Source organism: Micromys minutus (assembly GCF_963924665.1).
Source record: "Micromys minutus genome assembly, chromosome: 1".
In the NCBI taxonomy this organism is placed as follows: Eukaryota; Metazoa; Chordata; class Mammalia; order Rodentia; family Muridae; genus Micromys; species Micromys minutus.
Window position 1 is genome coordinate 154620572 of NC_137969.1, and position 16539 is coordinate 154637110.

At 41.9% G+C, this 16539-nt stretch overlaps 1 protein-coding gene across 4 annotated transcripts in view; it reads left to right on the top strand.

The window, feature by feature from the left end:
- The window catches only part of CRIM1 (cysteine rich transmembrane BMP regulator 1), a 170452-nt gene that overhangs the window by 106797 nt on the left and 47116 nt on the right, over positions 1–16539 (top strand). For all 4 annotated transcript variants that reach the window (XM_080932594.1, XM_080932595.1, XM_080932596.1 and 1 more), the window contains 2 exons: positions 5361–5543; positions 7663–7860. In XM_080932594.1, coding sequence (XP_080788720.1) covers positions 5361–5543; positions 7663–7860 — 381 coding nt within the window. The remainder of the gene's footprint in view (positions 1–5360; positions 5544–7662; positions 7861–16539) is intronic.

Sequence of the window (16539 nt, forward strand, 5' to 3'; positions counted from 1 at the left end):
TTATTCCCCAGGGTCTTAGTAAGCTAGTGATCATGAGGGGTTTCTGTGCCGTGTTTTAAGTCTTGTCTCTTTCCTTGGCTTACCCTAGCATAGACCTAACCATCCAAAAGAAACTATTTGTTTCCCCTTTGGGTACTTGGAAGCCTTTGTATCTGCTCTTTTAAAATTGTGTCAGTCAAAGGGACAGTTTTGGAGTTGTCCAGTCGCCTCCATCTGTCACCCCTTTGGCTCCGTGTTTCCAGTCCATTGACTTCCTACACAGGTCACCTCACAGCAAAAGAAGACTGGTGACAAGATAGAAGCTGAGCTCAACTAAGAGGCTGAAGAAGAGGTGCAGCAGTTGACCTGGGGGAGAGTAGGTGTGGGAGGATTCCTCCATTTTCACTTTGGCTCTCAAATTCCATGTCTCAATACTCCCCTTTGACACCTGTCAGTCAGCGACTAGAGTTTTCAAACCATCCGTGTTATGGCTCTCTTTCAAGAGTTGTGGGATGTTAGATAGAAGAGGAGGTTACAGAATGTAGAAGGATCCATTGCCAGACATAAAACATCCGGAGAAAGTCACTGAAGGACAGCCATCTCAGCACTGAGGAGAGCAAGTGTCTCCCAGTATTGCTCCTGTCCTACTCAGCCTACTTCACTCTTTCTAGAGGGGCGTGTCTGACTTTTCATCATCCTAAGGTTCACATCCTCCTCAACAGGTGAAGAAGTAATTGGGCATTGTTCCTCTAAGACCACCAGTAGCTTTTGCATTTTACACTTGTTTTAAAGTTCTTATTAACAGAGACTTCATTTTGCTGGTTTGTGTTGCTTTAACCCAGAAGGGCTTACCCTAAAGGTAGCCTCCTGAACTGTACTTTTGGAGACTCTCCAGCTCTCTTAAGCTTGACCCTCCTACCTGCCACCATCCCAATCTGTGCTTTAGCTGGTTGGCTAACTAGCCCCATCCTCCTTTCAATCAAGTCTCTTCCATGAAAGCGTCTACATGACTCACCATGAAAACAACTCTTGCAGTGGCTTTGTCCACAACCAGCATTTCTATCCTTCCTCTTTTACATGCTATATGGAGATATGTGGCCTCACCCCTATGGCATATGTGGTTCATTAACTCAGCTAAACAATTAATACTGGTTAGCTTACTTTATTTTTCAGCCTGAGTGGACATTCTCTGCTCTGTGAAAGTACAGTATCTGCTTCATTTCACAACCAGCACGTTGGGCTTACTTAACACAGAAGTGTGAATCAGCCTATGGTAGCCTTTTTGAATAGTTCTCATGAGCTACTTGAGGCTTTTGGAATTGCAGTTGACATGATTTTTGAAGTCTAGAAAGAGTGCTTGTTTCCATAATAACTCATTTAATAAACTGTTGTCGACTGAGCTGCAGAGAAGATGTAGGAGACTGTACGGGTCTATGGTCCTGATTTCTGCACATTTTGGAATTTGTAGTCTAGCTGTGTATGTCTTTTGAGGCCCATCAGCTAAATAGGTAACTACTAATATATATAAAAAAAATTGAGCTTGCATAAGAATTCTATTTAAAATAATACTAGTCTTTTTATTGGGGGGAGGGAGTATTATATCTAGATATCACTGAAGAAAACCACAAGCACACATTAACACCACTCATGTGATTGCAAATGGAATTACTGATCTTGTGGTAAATTTAGTATGTTGAGGAACTGATCGTCAAAGCTGGGATTTTATTTCTTCCCTACTTGCAGTGGGAGAATACCACTGTATTTCCATCCATGCCCGCACGTGTGTCTACCTGTCTTGTTTTGTTCTGTTTCGGTCTCCTTGGCAGGTGGGAAATTTTTCTTTTGTTTTGTATTCTTGTGTTAACTGACAGCACAAGGCATGCTGCATGTGTGTGTCCACCACTTTGAACTGAATCCAATTTGGAGAGCCACCTTCTAGAATGCTTTCCCATTCTACTTGGGCTTTTCTACTTGGGTTATAGTTTATGTTGCTCAGGTATACGTGCTTTCCTTATTGTCTAAGGGTACTCTCTCCACATCTGATGACGGTCATCTTTCTTTCCTGACAAAACCCTTGGAAACAGAAACATAGCCCGAGTCTAATGGATTGTAGTCATTTCCCATGAAATCTTTTGGTGTGTCAATTCAAGAAGCCATCGCTTTATCCAAGATCACAGAGTCATTTCTGTCTTTTCTAAGAATGCCATAACTGTAACTTAGATTTAGACCACATTGCTCAGATTCATTCTCAGTTGGTTTTGTATATGTGAGGCAGGTGTTTCACTTTGGATGATACAGCTCTAACCTGTGCATTTTATGGTACCTGTCAACTGCAGTACCTATGTGATCGGCAAGATATATTAAAATATAAAAAATAAGTGAGAAGTGTGAATCACTGTTTTGTAGCCTCTGAATAGTTCTCATGAGCTATATAAGGTTTTTGGAATCCCTGTTGACATGATTCTTCTTGGAGTCCAGAAGGACTGCTCATTCCTGCAGTAACTCCCTTAGTAAGATTTTGTTGGTTGAGGTACAGAGATTAGTAGACTGATCGTCATTCTTCAGCATGTGGCTATGTAGTTGTCTTTCCACCATTTTTTCTCTTTCCCCTCATCAAATTGTCCTGGCACCATTCTCAAAGACCAAACCCCTGTGTACTGATAGTTCATTTCTGAGTTCTAAATTCCAGAAGTGTCATGGGTGTCTTTACATCACCACCACACTGCCTTGGTCACTCCATCACTGGGTCACCTTTGGAAATGGGAGGTGTGAATACTTTTTTCCCTTTAAAGATTATTTTGTGAGTTTCAAAACCCTTATATTTCCATGAGTTTGTGATAACAGTCAGTTTTAAGAATACAATGAGGTAGGGTTTTAGTAATTATGGCATTGGTTATTTGATTAATTTGGAGAATATTTTCATCTTAACAATACTTCTTTTCAATTACTGTGTAATTATTTTAAGGAGTGTATGGTTGAACTTGGAGTATAAGCTTCTGGCTTATTTTTTTTTGTAAATACTCTTTTTTTTACTGGAAATTTTTTTAAACTTCATTTTAAAGTATAAAAATCTTATATATTTTAAAATTATAAAAACCTATGGGATTTTTTTTAAAACTCTACTGAGTGCTTATGGTATTGCCTAGTAATCCAATTTTCATATATTGCACTTTTTCCCCTGTAACCTTGCTGAAGTCATTTAGAATTATCCAATAGACCTTTCAGTGAGTTTGGGGGGTTTTGCATTCAGTATCATGCCACATACATCTAGTGATAGGCTTAATGTTTCCTTTCCACTCTGGATACCTTCTACTTATTTCCCAACTGTCTCTGCTAGAACTTTCATTATAATGTTAACCCAGTGTGCTGAGAGCAGACATCATTGTCTTTGTCTTGGTTCATTCTTTCACCATTGCTAAATATGATGTTACCTGTGAGTCCCTGTGGACTGTTTTGTTGGCTTCTTTTACCCACTGTGATAAAAACACTTAAACACCGTTTAAAATGGAGAAATTTATTTCGGCTCATGGTTTCAGTTCACTGCTGTCTGGCTTCATTGCTCTTAGGGCTTATGGCAAGGCATTAGTATCAGGACAAAGGGGCATAGCCGCCAAAGATCAAGAAAGAGAAAGGAAGGACCAAGGGTAAAATCCACCCTGGAACGACATGCCCAAGTTTCTCTAGCAAGGGCTCCACCAGTGAGTGGTTCATTCAGCAATGGCCTTAATGAGTTAACCAGCTAGTGCACATACATCTCAATAGTCAGATCTTTGGTGCACAGTCCTAGGGTTGTAAGGGAGTTGAGTAAACAGTGCTGTTTACCGAGTTAACAAAGTTTCTTTCTGTTCCTTACTGAATGGTGCTTTTCTTATGGAAGAGTTTGGATATCCTCTGGGTGTTTGTTTATCCTACATCATTTGAGAAGCTGCTGTAGTTGTGAGTTGTGGTTCTTTATTCAGTTGACACATCTTATGGAAATAACTAATTTTTGAATAATTAAACCCTCCTTACATTACTTAATAAATGACAATTATTCAAGGAATTTGATCCCTTTTATATGTCGTAGCATGCAGTCTGCTAGTAGAATCTTTGAGAATGTTTGTACCATTCACAAGAGACACTCGTCTGTAGGTTTTGTTGTCTGGTGTTGTCTTTTGTCTGGTTGGAATTGGTTTCCAGCAGAAATCTTTGGTCTCACGGTGAATTTTAAATATTAAACTTTACTCTTTAGCAGAATATAGGGAAGAGACAGAATGTAGAGTACAGGTTATAGCTGGAGGACCATGGTTTTTTCTATGCCATTTGCTGAGTGTGTGATTTTAAAACAAATTATCATGCTTCTAAACTCATGATGATACCTCCAGGAACTGGAGATATGGATCAGAAGTTAAGACCACTGCTGTTCTTCCAAAGGACCCAGGTTCAGTTCCCACCACCCATATGGCAGATCACAACTGCCTATAGCCCCAGGTCCGGGGGATCCAACACCCTAACTTAGTCATACATGCAGACGAAACACCAGTGCACATAAAACAATTAGAAATAAGGAAAACCACGCATCATAGCTTTATATTGAGATCAAACAGAATAATGGATGTCAGTGGTCAAGCACTAATCATTAGAGATTATTCAAGCAAGAAGAGCATGCAGGAGGAACAGAAAAGCCTGCTGAAACTGCTCAGTAAACCTTTTGAAGCAGAACCAAACCCAGTGTGGAAACAGAATGGTTATTCAAAGATGGAGTTATTTAACAGAGTAAATACAATCTTATATACAGGTGAGTGCCTTAGTCTTAGAGACTTTAGGGTTGGAGGAAGTCAGTGTAGAACCTGACAAGCAGCATTTCAGCTCCTCTGTGTGAAAAGGGTAACTGTGTGTTTTGTTTTCCTGTTACTGTTTGCTAGTCTCTCTGTGGGAGTTACTTTCAGCTCATCAGACTCTAACTTCCTGCTGACAGAACAAGCATCTGAAGGTTGTTTCAAAAGCCCAGAGACACCACATAAAAGTGACCCCAAATGTGCTTTGTTTGGTTATTATTGTTAAATATAATTACATGATTTCCTCCCTTTCCATTCTTCCTTTGAATTTCTTCCCATGTATCTCCCTTCACACCTTGCTCCCTCTTGAAATCATGGCCTCTTTTTTTTAGAGAGACAGAGAGAAAGTGAGCATGTACTATAAATACAACCTATTTGGTACACCTAGTGTTACTCTTACGTAATTGAATTCAGAACTGACCACTTGACATGGGGTAATCAGGGAGGATTATTTCTCCCCTCTTTGTATCTCTTAAGGGTATTGTGTGTAGGTCTTTGCTTATGGGTGGGTCCCCATGAGATATGCCCCCGTCCACATGCCTCCTGTGTTTTGACTCCTTGCAGAAACAAAGCCAGCCTGCGTGTTCAACAGCGTGGAGTATTACGACGGAGACATGTTTCGAATGGACAACTGTCGGTTCTGCCGATGCCAGGGGGGGGTCTCCGTCTGCTTCACTGCTCAGTGTGGGGAACTGAACTGCGAACGATACTATGTGCCTGAAGGGGAGTGTTGCCCTGTGTGTGAAGGTAGGGGAGCTCCCTGGCGGCTGTACAGTTCAGAGCTTTTATTTCAAAACCAGTCTAAGCCAGAGGAATGTTGATGAAGTTTCCTGGTAATGACTGGTCTGTCTTAAATGTTGGTAGTGGCCCCTGTAGAATACTTGAAATACTTCGCTACGGAAAACTCTGCTTTAAGCAAAGTTCTTGGTCATAGAGTATTGCAAGGTGACGTGATTTCCCTGGTTTCTTTCTGTTCCTCCCTCACAACTGTAGTTGCCACTAAGTGCAGTGATCACTTCTGTCTACACCTTGGCACTGGAATTCCTCCTCTCCTATCCTTGGATGGCTCAGCTAGAGTTAGTATGGCCGTCACCATCTGTCTCGGCTAATCAGCTCAGAACCAGGGCCCTGCTGCCATTTTTCCTTGGAAAGGGGGTGTTCACTGCGACCAAGTTGCAGGTGGTTGAGGCAGCAGCTTCAGGGCCAGGCATGTGTCACATGTGACTTTTAGGGGCATGTTGATTCTGTATCCCTTCCTCTCTCGTCCAAGCAGTGGTATCTGCATGTTCCTGCAGCAGACTCCTCTCATCTCTTCAAATCATAAGTAGTGGAATTTCAGACTGGCACCGTGGTGATTCTCATCCACCACACTCCATCCCCTAAGGACCAGGAAACTGAAGTTCAGAAAACCCAAAGATAACTGACCTTGCAAGGATGCCAAGAACAGCGGCCATCTGACCACATACTGTTTTTTGATGGGGACTGCCTCTTGAACCTTGTTGTCCTGATTGAGTTGCAGATCTTTAGTCCAGAGTCTACTTTTTCTCCTCTCCCAGAGCACAAGAGCACAGTGGACTGTTCCGTCCTTTTCCCCTTAAAGTCCTTTTGATGCTTGTGTGCTGTATTTATCATACAGTAGCGATGTCCTGGAGCACCTAAAGTAGGACGTCTGTATTTCTATCACCGAGAGCAGTTGTACATAGTGATGAGTTCTTTCCTTGCTCAGGAGAAAAGTAGTTCACGTTTTATGTGTCACCGAGGATTTAAAAAAAGAAAATCACCACCCCAGACTTTCCCAGTTGATTGTTCTCAAACCAACCTTAGTTCGAAAAGCATCACAGTTAGTACTTTAAAAACAGAGAGGAACCTCTGTGCTCATAGTGTTAGCCAGCTGCTTGCCATTGTCTGATTGTCCCTCACTTTCCAGAATTCAGAACCAAGCTCAAAGCAGAATGGTGTATGCACTGTAATGTTTTTTGAAGGACTTGAGGAAGCCCTGACTACCCAACATCTATAGACCCCCGTCCATCTGACTTATGTCTAAATGCCCTCCACTTCATTAGAACCAACACTAACCTCTGACCTTGACATAGGCTCTCGGTTCTTATTTTTTGTCGCCAGCTTTTGTGTATTTTTAGTAAAGAGAATAGAGTAACTTTTCTGTGGTTGTCCTTACAGGGAGACTTAGAGATATTTTTGCATCCACTATTTATGTTCTTGTCAATCATTTCAGAATATTTCTTTTTATGGTAGCCTTGCCTAATTCTGTCCTTCAACCTTGTCTGTTGCTTAGCTGCCCACATTATGGCAAAGAAAATGTAGTAAGTTCAGTCCTCCTCCTGGGTACCCCGGGGACCCATGGGATGTCCAGACGAGCCTTGCCACACACAAGGCTATATTGAGGACTTTCTGTCCTCCTTCCCAGTGTCCTCATGGACCTGTAGATACCATCAGAGTGAACTCAATTCTTTCCAGAAGGAACAGTATCATTTCAAATTCACTGGACAAGCTCTTTCTTCATTCAGTAGCACTGAAGATTTTCTCAGAGCCTCAAATGGATCTGTTTTCTAAATATCAGACCTTATCTCTGTCCCCACATTTTGCCCACTTTAGGGGTGATGGCACCTGCATACCTGCTTCTAGCTCACATTCATCCTAGCACCAATGTCCGGAATGAGAAGGTAGAAGTCAGTTATGACTGTTGCTTTTGGATGTCATCCCAGAGACCCCTTCACGATAGTCCCGGGTTTTCACTGATTGCAAATGTGGTAGTGTCAGAGGATGGAGACTAGAGGACTGTCTCCGTTGCAGGCAAGGGTCAGATTCTGAAGGCTTAATCTCATTTTGAACTCATGTTTTGCTCTAGATCCCATCTATCCCTTTAACAACCCTGCTGGCTGCTACGCCAATGGCCAGATCCGTGCCCACGGGGACCGGTGGCGGGAAGATGACTGTACCTTCTGCCAGTGTGTCAACGGAGAACCTCACTGTGTGGCTACAGCCTGCGGGCAAAGCTGCATGCACCCCGTGAAAGTGCCTGGGGAGTGTTGCCCTGTGTGTGAAGGTAAACTGCAGTTCTAATGAGCTCTGGAAAACTGCCTCCTCCTGCTGGAAGTAGCTTCTGCCAGTATGGTCTCATTTCCCTTTTCATTTCCTCGGGCATAATGTCTGCTCTGTGTTGTTACTAGTTGCAGACAAATTTATTATACAGCCCAGATTCATCATTAGGGGGAAGTATTGCAAACTTAAAATGAGACTCGCTTGGGCTTTACTCTGTCGTTGTATTTCTGCTTGTCTGAACACACTGCACAGTACAAGGATGCTTACATTTCGACTCAGTTCACTGTGAGCCTACTGAATACCCAAAGGTCAAGACAAAGAAGTAAAATCAGGAGTTAGAGCTGTCGACATGTTCAACTTGCAAGATACCACATAGCTAAAGAGTGCTGACAGCCAGGAGAAAATCCCAGAATCCTCAAAGGCATATCACACGGGCTTGTGCCTCATTCTGACCACCCTTCTTCTGCCTGTCTGTAAGGCTGACATGACATTCTGGGTCCTCTAATTCTTTGCCTTATGACCTGGTTCCCCACATTTACTGTGTCTATTCCTGCTCAGGACCAAGTGGCTAAGGCATGCTAGACACATTTCTCTGAGCCAGCTGCTACCAGTTCACTTCCTGTACTGTGAGAAGGCACTTTGCATGCATACTTAACTCACCGAGGCCAGCCTTCAGATGCAATGACACAGCCAATAGGGGATCCCTGCTTAAGAAACATTTGCATAGTAAAATAAAAGATTTAAGTCAAAATGTATGTTGAAGATGGATCCATGTAGAGTTTGTAAAACATATACTTAAGAAATGGGTGGGCTATCTTCTAGAAAATGATCTAATGAAGGTCTTTTAGTATGCACAATTGTTTGTGTGTGTGTGTGTGTGTGTGTGTGTGTGTGTGTGTGTGTGTGTGTGTGTTAATTGCTATCTACTGAAAAAGCAAGCTCCTCCAATGAGGGTTGACTACTGAACTATCTATGGGTACAGCAATATGTCATTAAGAGTCATTTGATTGCTGTGTTCATTTAACAGGTCCATGGCATATGGTATCACAAAATCCTTTGGTAGCTTCTGATTTTAGTAAATTCAACTTCACTTTAGTGAATGGAGTCATTAGTCTCAGAAGGATGAGATTTACTTAAGACCTTAAAAATCATGTGTTTTCTAAAAAGGCACACCTCAGCTCTGAGCAAGGTATTTTTCAGCCCCCGGTTGACCTCAGTGAAATTTGGTTTTTCAGTGAACACTATGAATAACCACCTAGTGTAGCTGTAGCAGGTATACATATGGTTAAGTGGAGGACCTTAGGAGACGTGTGGCTGAAGCACAGGATGAATTTGTGGAGCAGAGATGACTGTACAGAGCTGAAGCAGGGTCAAGTTAAGGGAGACATTAACATCAAAGCTGAGATGAATTTGGCTTGTGTTGAGGGGCCATGCTGCTGCTGAGTAGGGGAAGGGATAAAAGAAGCAGTTTGGGAGGATAACACAAAGTAATAGCCTAGAAGCAAAGATTAGTTGGATGTATAGATAGTCGTATGAATGGATGGATAAATGAGTAGGTAGAGTCATACTAAGTATATAGGACATATACCATGAAATGTTCAAACAACTATGAAGTATATGAAGAATAGGGAAACCTCAATGACCACCTCTCTATGCTCCCCACATAGCAGCTCTAACAGTGCTTTGTAGGTGTAAACACCACAAATGTGTATATTTAATGCTGATGTCATTCATAACAGGAGATTTCATTGAAGATACAGCTTTGGGCCAGGGATAAAATTAAATTTCTCATCAAATTTCATCTGCAATATTCTGTTTTTTTTTTTCTCCTTAAGAAAATCATTTAACATACTTGTGACTCGGTGTTCTAATTCATTGATTCACCGAGGTAGTTAAGGAGAAAACATGTACAACACGTTTCATGTCCTGCCTGGTGCCCAGAAAATTCCCGTCCACTGGAGGCTCATTCTTTCATTTCACTAGTAAATTATGAAGAGTCACTTTCAGGAATCTCAAGTCATATCGCCTTTGCTCTCCTTAAATATTATTTACTGATCTTAACAATTATATATATATATATATATATATATATATATATATATATATATATATATATTTCCTTTCTGTAAAGAAAGATTAACACATAGAATTTGGAATGTATAATTATAATTTGTAAGTATCAAACTTAGTGGGTTTTTTATTTTTTCTTGTTGTTTAATCTCACATTTGAGGCAAAAGGTAGAACCTGGGAGGGATTGGGGGAGGGAAAGAATGTGATCAAAATTTATATCTTATAAAGGAATAAAAGAATCACTCGCAAAAAAAATCATGTTTTCTTAAAAACAAAAGGAAGCTGGAGGACTCTTGACATCACCAGCCCTGTCACTGTTACCCTACACAGCTGCCAAACTCCCAAGACTTTATAGCCTCCGGTGACAGATTTGTGTGGAACTCCCCCCTCCCCCACACACACACATAGCACTTTGGAGCTACAAGGCGGAGCATGTGGAAAGATGTTCCACAGTGAACCTTGACGGGGCTAAGGTAGAAACGCCTGACCCTAAGAACTAAGGACAGTCTGTTGTCAACTGGAATGGTTAGATCCCAGAGTATAAAGTAAGCTAAACAAAAATCATAATTGCATATTCCAGTTTTCAAAAGCAAAAACCAAAGCAAAACAAGAAAATAGCCTTTCTTGCTTCAAGCATTGCTGCCTAAATTCAAGGTGAAACATTTAGGGCTTGTTGCAGGAAGGTGGGGAGAGTGTCCCAACAAAATTAAGTGAACAAAGCAACCAGAATATGTGCGCAGTTGATTTAGTTAGCTCACCGAGGCGCCCGGATGGCCACTGTTAGGTGCGTCACTTCCTGTTTGAGTTTTGTGATCTCTGCAGAGTTCTGACCTAAATCTTGACACCTTAGGAAAAGAGTTATGTGTGAGTAAACCATTAATACGAAAGCTTAGTGGAGAACCTCCTGTAGCATAGACAAGACAAAGTTAATTACGAGACAGTTGACAGCACACTTAGGCTGTTTTCAGTTAAACCAGTGGAAAGGGAAGGCATATCCATGCTGAGGTGTTGTGAGGGTGAACTTGGCATTTGCACCAAATTTTGTACACCCTTTGTGATGGCTCTGTGCAGAAGGCCTTTCTTACTGTCCCATTTTAGAGATGAGGAAATGAAGGCTAAGAGAGGTTACATAAGTTACCAGCACATGGCATAGGTGGACTCCATTTTTATTTTGCTTTTCCTGCTTGCCTTGAAACCTGAGTTTCTCCTTGCTTTGTGAATCTTCATCCATTACTGGCTTTTGGCCCCGTATCAGAGAAAGACTGGACTAGTGTGATATAGTAAGTGATCATTAGCTGTTTGGGAAATTGCTATCACTATTTGGGATATAGTTATCCACAGACCCTCACCCATAGTATAAACCTCAGAAGCAGGTTCCCTTGAGACTTCTCCAGAATTCACTTCTCCAATCTCCTGCCTCCACAGCCCTCTCTGCCCTGACAAAGAATGCTTTTGTCACCCGAAGCTTCTGCAGGTGCCTCTGTCAGTCTTCATCAAATCTTTCAGAGGACTGCGTTTTCTCCTCTGCAGAGAACTCATTTGGCTTACATTTCTTGTTTTGGTTTTTACCTGAGTTGAGTAGTGACCTTGGTCTGGGATAGTATTGGCTCTCCAGTGACTGCCACTGTAAGGTGTAATAAAAGTAGAATAATTTTTTTCATATAGAATCAAAATCAGAGACTGATAGTGAAAAGTTACTGATAAATAATAACTATTACTCAAGATTTTTTTTTAAAAATCACATTAGATGAGAGGGTCTTTATTCTATAGAGTTCCATTGTTAAATATAATTCTGAGTGATTTCAGAATAGCAAAAGGGTGGTGTGAAATAGGGAAGCAACAGTAACAACAGAAATCCCAGTGTGTTACTGAATAATAAAGGAGGCATCAGCCCAAATGATTTATAGACAAACAGAATTACTGGTGTGTATACAGCTCAGTATATTCAGTAAATTCCTGCACTCACACTTGCAAGCATAGTGTTGTCCCTCACCTTTGAACTTTGTTTCAAGGTCCTCAGGATGTAAAATTAGAAGAGTTTACCCCACACAGGTATTGGAGCTTTTAAATATTGCTAGAATACCTCACAATTGCCATATATAGCATGTTAGGACCTCCAGGAAGAGGGAACCTTGAGGCTGTCATTGTTACTAAAGATGCCTACCTTCCAAGTAACAGCATAACAGGACTGGCTACTCCCAGACAAGTGGAACATGAATCTGGGGACCCTTGAAGACAAGGCTGTCACTTGACAGCTAACTTGACCCGTAAGTTCTTAAGTGCTTTATAAGTTGGCACTTAAGTACTCTCAGACTGAAATCTTAGCAAGTTATTGTCAACACCCAATTCAGGCATACAGATAAGCCTAAGCCATTCAGGCTGGAGGCTTGTACCTCCTTGAATCCTTTGAATTTGCTTTGATGACAAGTCTCCTTTGGTTTGGTTTAGTTTGGTTTGGTTTGGTTTGGTTTGGTTTGGTTTGGTTTGGTTTGGTTTGGTTTGGTTTGGTTTGGTTTGGTTTGGTTTAACATGGGGTTTCTTTGTGTAGCCCTACTGGCTATCTTTCTGGAACCCATTTTTTTATGCCTTTGCCTCTGGAATTAAAGGTGCACACCATCACACCTGGCTATCTCATTAGTTTTAATTTCACTCAAAAAGAACTAAGGCAGAAAAGCACATGGAATAAATGTGAGGTTTGCAATTTAAGCGCATGCATGAAGGACCTTGTCCCTATCTTTTTAAAATTGAAACTTTTAACTGGGATGGGCACGGGAAGAAGCCTCCTCTTACCTGCAATCCGTAATAACAGGAACTGACAGTATTTGCTTGCCTACCACATGCCGATCCTGAGTATTAATGAGAGCAGCAAGTCATCTGACCCTGAAGAACCCTTAGTGCAGGGCTGGGATTCCAACTTACTGTCACTGAGCACAGCCTGGAGATTAACTGACCTTAGGCTGCACAGCAGGCTGCTTAGCAGTCCTGTGCCCTCAAAACTCAACCTTTGGACTTTGAAAATGCACTTCCTCTGACAGTACGCTGCCCCCCAGAGAGAGGACACATCCCTGGTGAGCTCCTAATTACCCTTGTTCTTTTGAATTATTATGTGGTAACTTTATTTGAGTAGATGAATGAATGATAAATGAACAGAGGCAGGAAGGAAGGAAGGAAAGAAAGAACGGAGTAACCAGCCCAGTACTCACCGTGAGGCTTCCTATCCGAGAAATGGGCTAATAAGAAAGGGTCACCATAACCACAGCCTGGACAGCCATCTGCCCCCCCACCCCCCAACCAGCTGAAGAAAGAACAACTTTGAGATGCTTGTTTGAATCACACTTTGAAGTCAGAATGCAGTGTCACCTATGTCTGACATGCAGGGAGCCTATTGCTCTAGGTGGTTTGGACCTGCCAGCTTCCCTTTACATACTCAGGGGTTATGACAAGGATACTGCTCTGGGCTCCGTCCCTGTGGTCGCTTGTTAGGCCTTCCAGAACTGGTGTGTAGCCTACAGTTGGTTCTTTCCTGGCTCAGCTCCTAAGGACGAGTTTCAGAGCTTCATTAAGGTGTCACCAGGCTAAAGAGCCAAAGCCAAGTGTCCCGTTTGATATATACTCCTTTTGGAGCACACTGTAGTGTTACTTATTTACAGAGGCAGGAATGAGACCATTAAGCCACATCAGGCATTTTTAATAATTCAGTAATTTCCTTCCCATTTTATCACATACATAAGCTGCCTAAACTGATTGTTATTTTTGTGCAGAACCTAAGGACAGGATGAAATTTTCTTTAAAGAAAATTTCTTAGTTGAAGGAAAACTAAGGCATAGAAGGAAACTTGCTGCTAAGATGTGCAATATACGTGCTAAATACGAAAAAGATAACTTACGAACAACACCCAGTACAAGAGAGAAGAATTACAGGGTAACTTGAACCACATCACCGTCAGCCTGTATCTGCTGTCATACTCTGGGTGGTGGCTGACCCACCCAGGTGACTACTAGGACCTGAGTTTTCTCCTGGCTCCTGCAGTATTTCCTGTGGGGACATACTGATGACTCCAGCAACTTGGAGGGTTTCGGAGCAAACCCCAGAAGTCTATTGCTAAGTAAGATCTGAGACCACACTGTAGAAGGTGATGTTCACAGTACCATTCCCATTGCCAGAGAGGGAATTTCATTTCCCCTCCATTCTTTTCGTTTTTCTGTGACACCAAAGAGAAATTCCGTTTTTGTCTCAGAGTAAGTAGTTGAGGCTATTTATAAGTTTTCAAAGTTTACTAATGAGGGCCTGTCTTATTCTGTCTCCTTATTGTCGTTGTTTTCTTTGATTATTTTGTTAAGGTTTATTTATTTTTATTTATATGAGTACACTGCGGCTGTCTTCAGACACACCAGAAGAGGGCATGGGATCGTTGTGAGCCACACCATGTGGTCACTGGGAATTGAACTCGGAACCTCTGAGAGAGCAGTCAGTGCTCTTAACCACTACTGAGCTATTCTTATTGTAACTTTTCCCGAAGTTAGTTAAAGCAGCCTTGTAGAACTGTTATCAGACATACTGTGGGTGTCAGGCAGACCCTGTAATTCTGATCATCTGGACTTAATAAACTCTTACAGAAGAAGAGTACGAAATGCACACTGTATGGGGTCTGTCCCTCCAGTTCTCTGGATTTATGATGGATTGTGATTAAGCCAGAAAGTCAACATTTTTTTTCTTCTTCACTACCTGGCTTTCTTAGCATTCTTACTTAAGGGCTCATGGTTTTGCCTGGGACACTGAGGATCAGGCATTAAGCTTATCTTTACCTCAACAGGGTTAGCCACGCCCCTCAGCATCAGAACTCTCTTACCATGATCTTCTGACTCACTGGAGGCCTGTGAGCTGTCCACATCTTCCTTAACCTCAGTCCTCACTGTCTCTAGGAGTGGTATGTTCCTCCTAGTGAATGTTGACGATACAGTTTGAGTCAGGCTGCCCTTCAAGTGAGATTTCAACTGGCCTGCCAGAAAATCCTGTACCAGGCACATATCTGGGTGGGAATTCCTTGAAACAAGGAAAAAAAAACCTAAAAAACAAAACAACAACAACAACAAAAAGAAACATGTTTGCAGCTCTGCCTTGGCCAAAAACATTCGTTGATCTCAGTTGATTAACACTGCTGCTTCAGGAGGGGAGGGAAGGAGAGTTGGGCTGACCCTCAGAAGGGCAGTGAAGTCAGAGATGTCATAGACTCACGTGTCATTGACATTCTGCTACATTACAGGGATCAAAACTCAGCTTATGGGCGGCAGTGTTTTGGTACCATAGATGCTGCTATTATTAGAATAAGCCAAGAATAATAAAATACTTGTAATATCCTCAAGACTGCTAGGCACGCTGTTTCATCTTTTAACACTGAATGTCCTGGAAACATTCCATAAATGGAAATTAAAATATAACGCAGTCTATTTTCTGCTTGTCCAAATAAGGTCATATGTGGGATGCCAAATGGCCATGTATTACCCTAAGGCCTTAAACCTAATCGTCAGAGCACTTCAGTTCATAAATGCTTTGGTTTTTCTCTGGTCATTTAAAATACCTTGAGATATTCAAAATAGTATTCAAATATAGATGAATTGAACGTAAAAGGCCTTCCCCATCAGACTAAGTATCACTGTCAACTTTTGTGATTTTTCACAGCTATGCATAGAAATATTATGCACATTCCACAAATGGCTCTCTAGTTGTTAGATCTACCACATATAATAGGAGCTAAACAGGTGTGAAACAGCATGTGCAGAAGTCATTTAGCTGGGAGGAAGTGTTTATCCCTGCTCCCAGGCTGCTGCTGCCCCACACCTACACCCTCTAGCCTTCCACTTTGCACTCGATTTGAATAAAACTACCAGGGGGATCAAAGCTTTGCAAACACAAATGACTGTGGTCCTTAAACTCTTCAACTGTTCAGTGCCTGAGTCTCTCAAATTGGTTCCCAGCTGATGCACAGGCTCTGCCTCTAAGTTTCCAGATCCAGCAGTTGTGGCTGTTGAATTTTCCTGGCCAAAGCAGCCTGCAGGGATGAACTCCTCTGTATCTGCCCCTCCTGTTCACCTCCCATACCTTAAACGGTATTGTTGCGAAGGAGGCTCGAGGTTTTCTCAGGAAGATAATAATTGATCAGACCGGGCCTGCTAATTTTCATCTAATCAACAGAGGCAGGAAAACATTGTCTGGAATGCAAACTATGTGAATGAAAAATATTTAGTCATTCTTGAAATGATAGGAATGTTTTTCCAACAAGCTTAAATAAACACAATCTCTTTTGAGCCTGCCTTCAACTGTTTTTGGATAAGAGACAACTCTTTGGCAACCAAACTGAAGTTAATGAAGGTTATTAGGAGGCATGCCCTTCAGAAAAGGCTTGGCGACTAAAAGAGTCCCTCACCCTTACAGTAGGGCTCAGTCAGGGACAGAGCTGGTTCCCTTTGAGCTGGATTTGACATTTTAACTTGTAACCATAGTTTCCGACACGGTGATTTGCTGGCAGCTGCATCGTTTGACCTTCTGTGTTTAAAACCCTCACCTTCGTCTGCCTCCGTTCTCAGGAAAGGACTGTCCTTGGCACATCTCTAT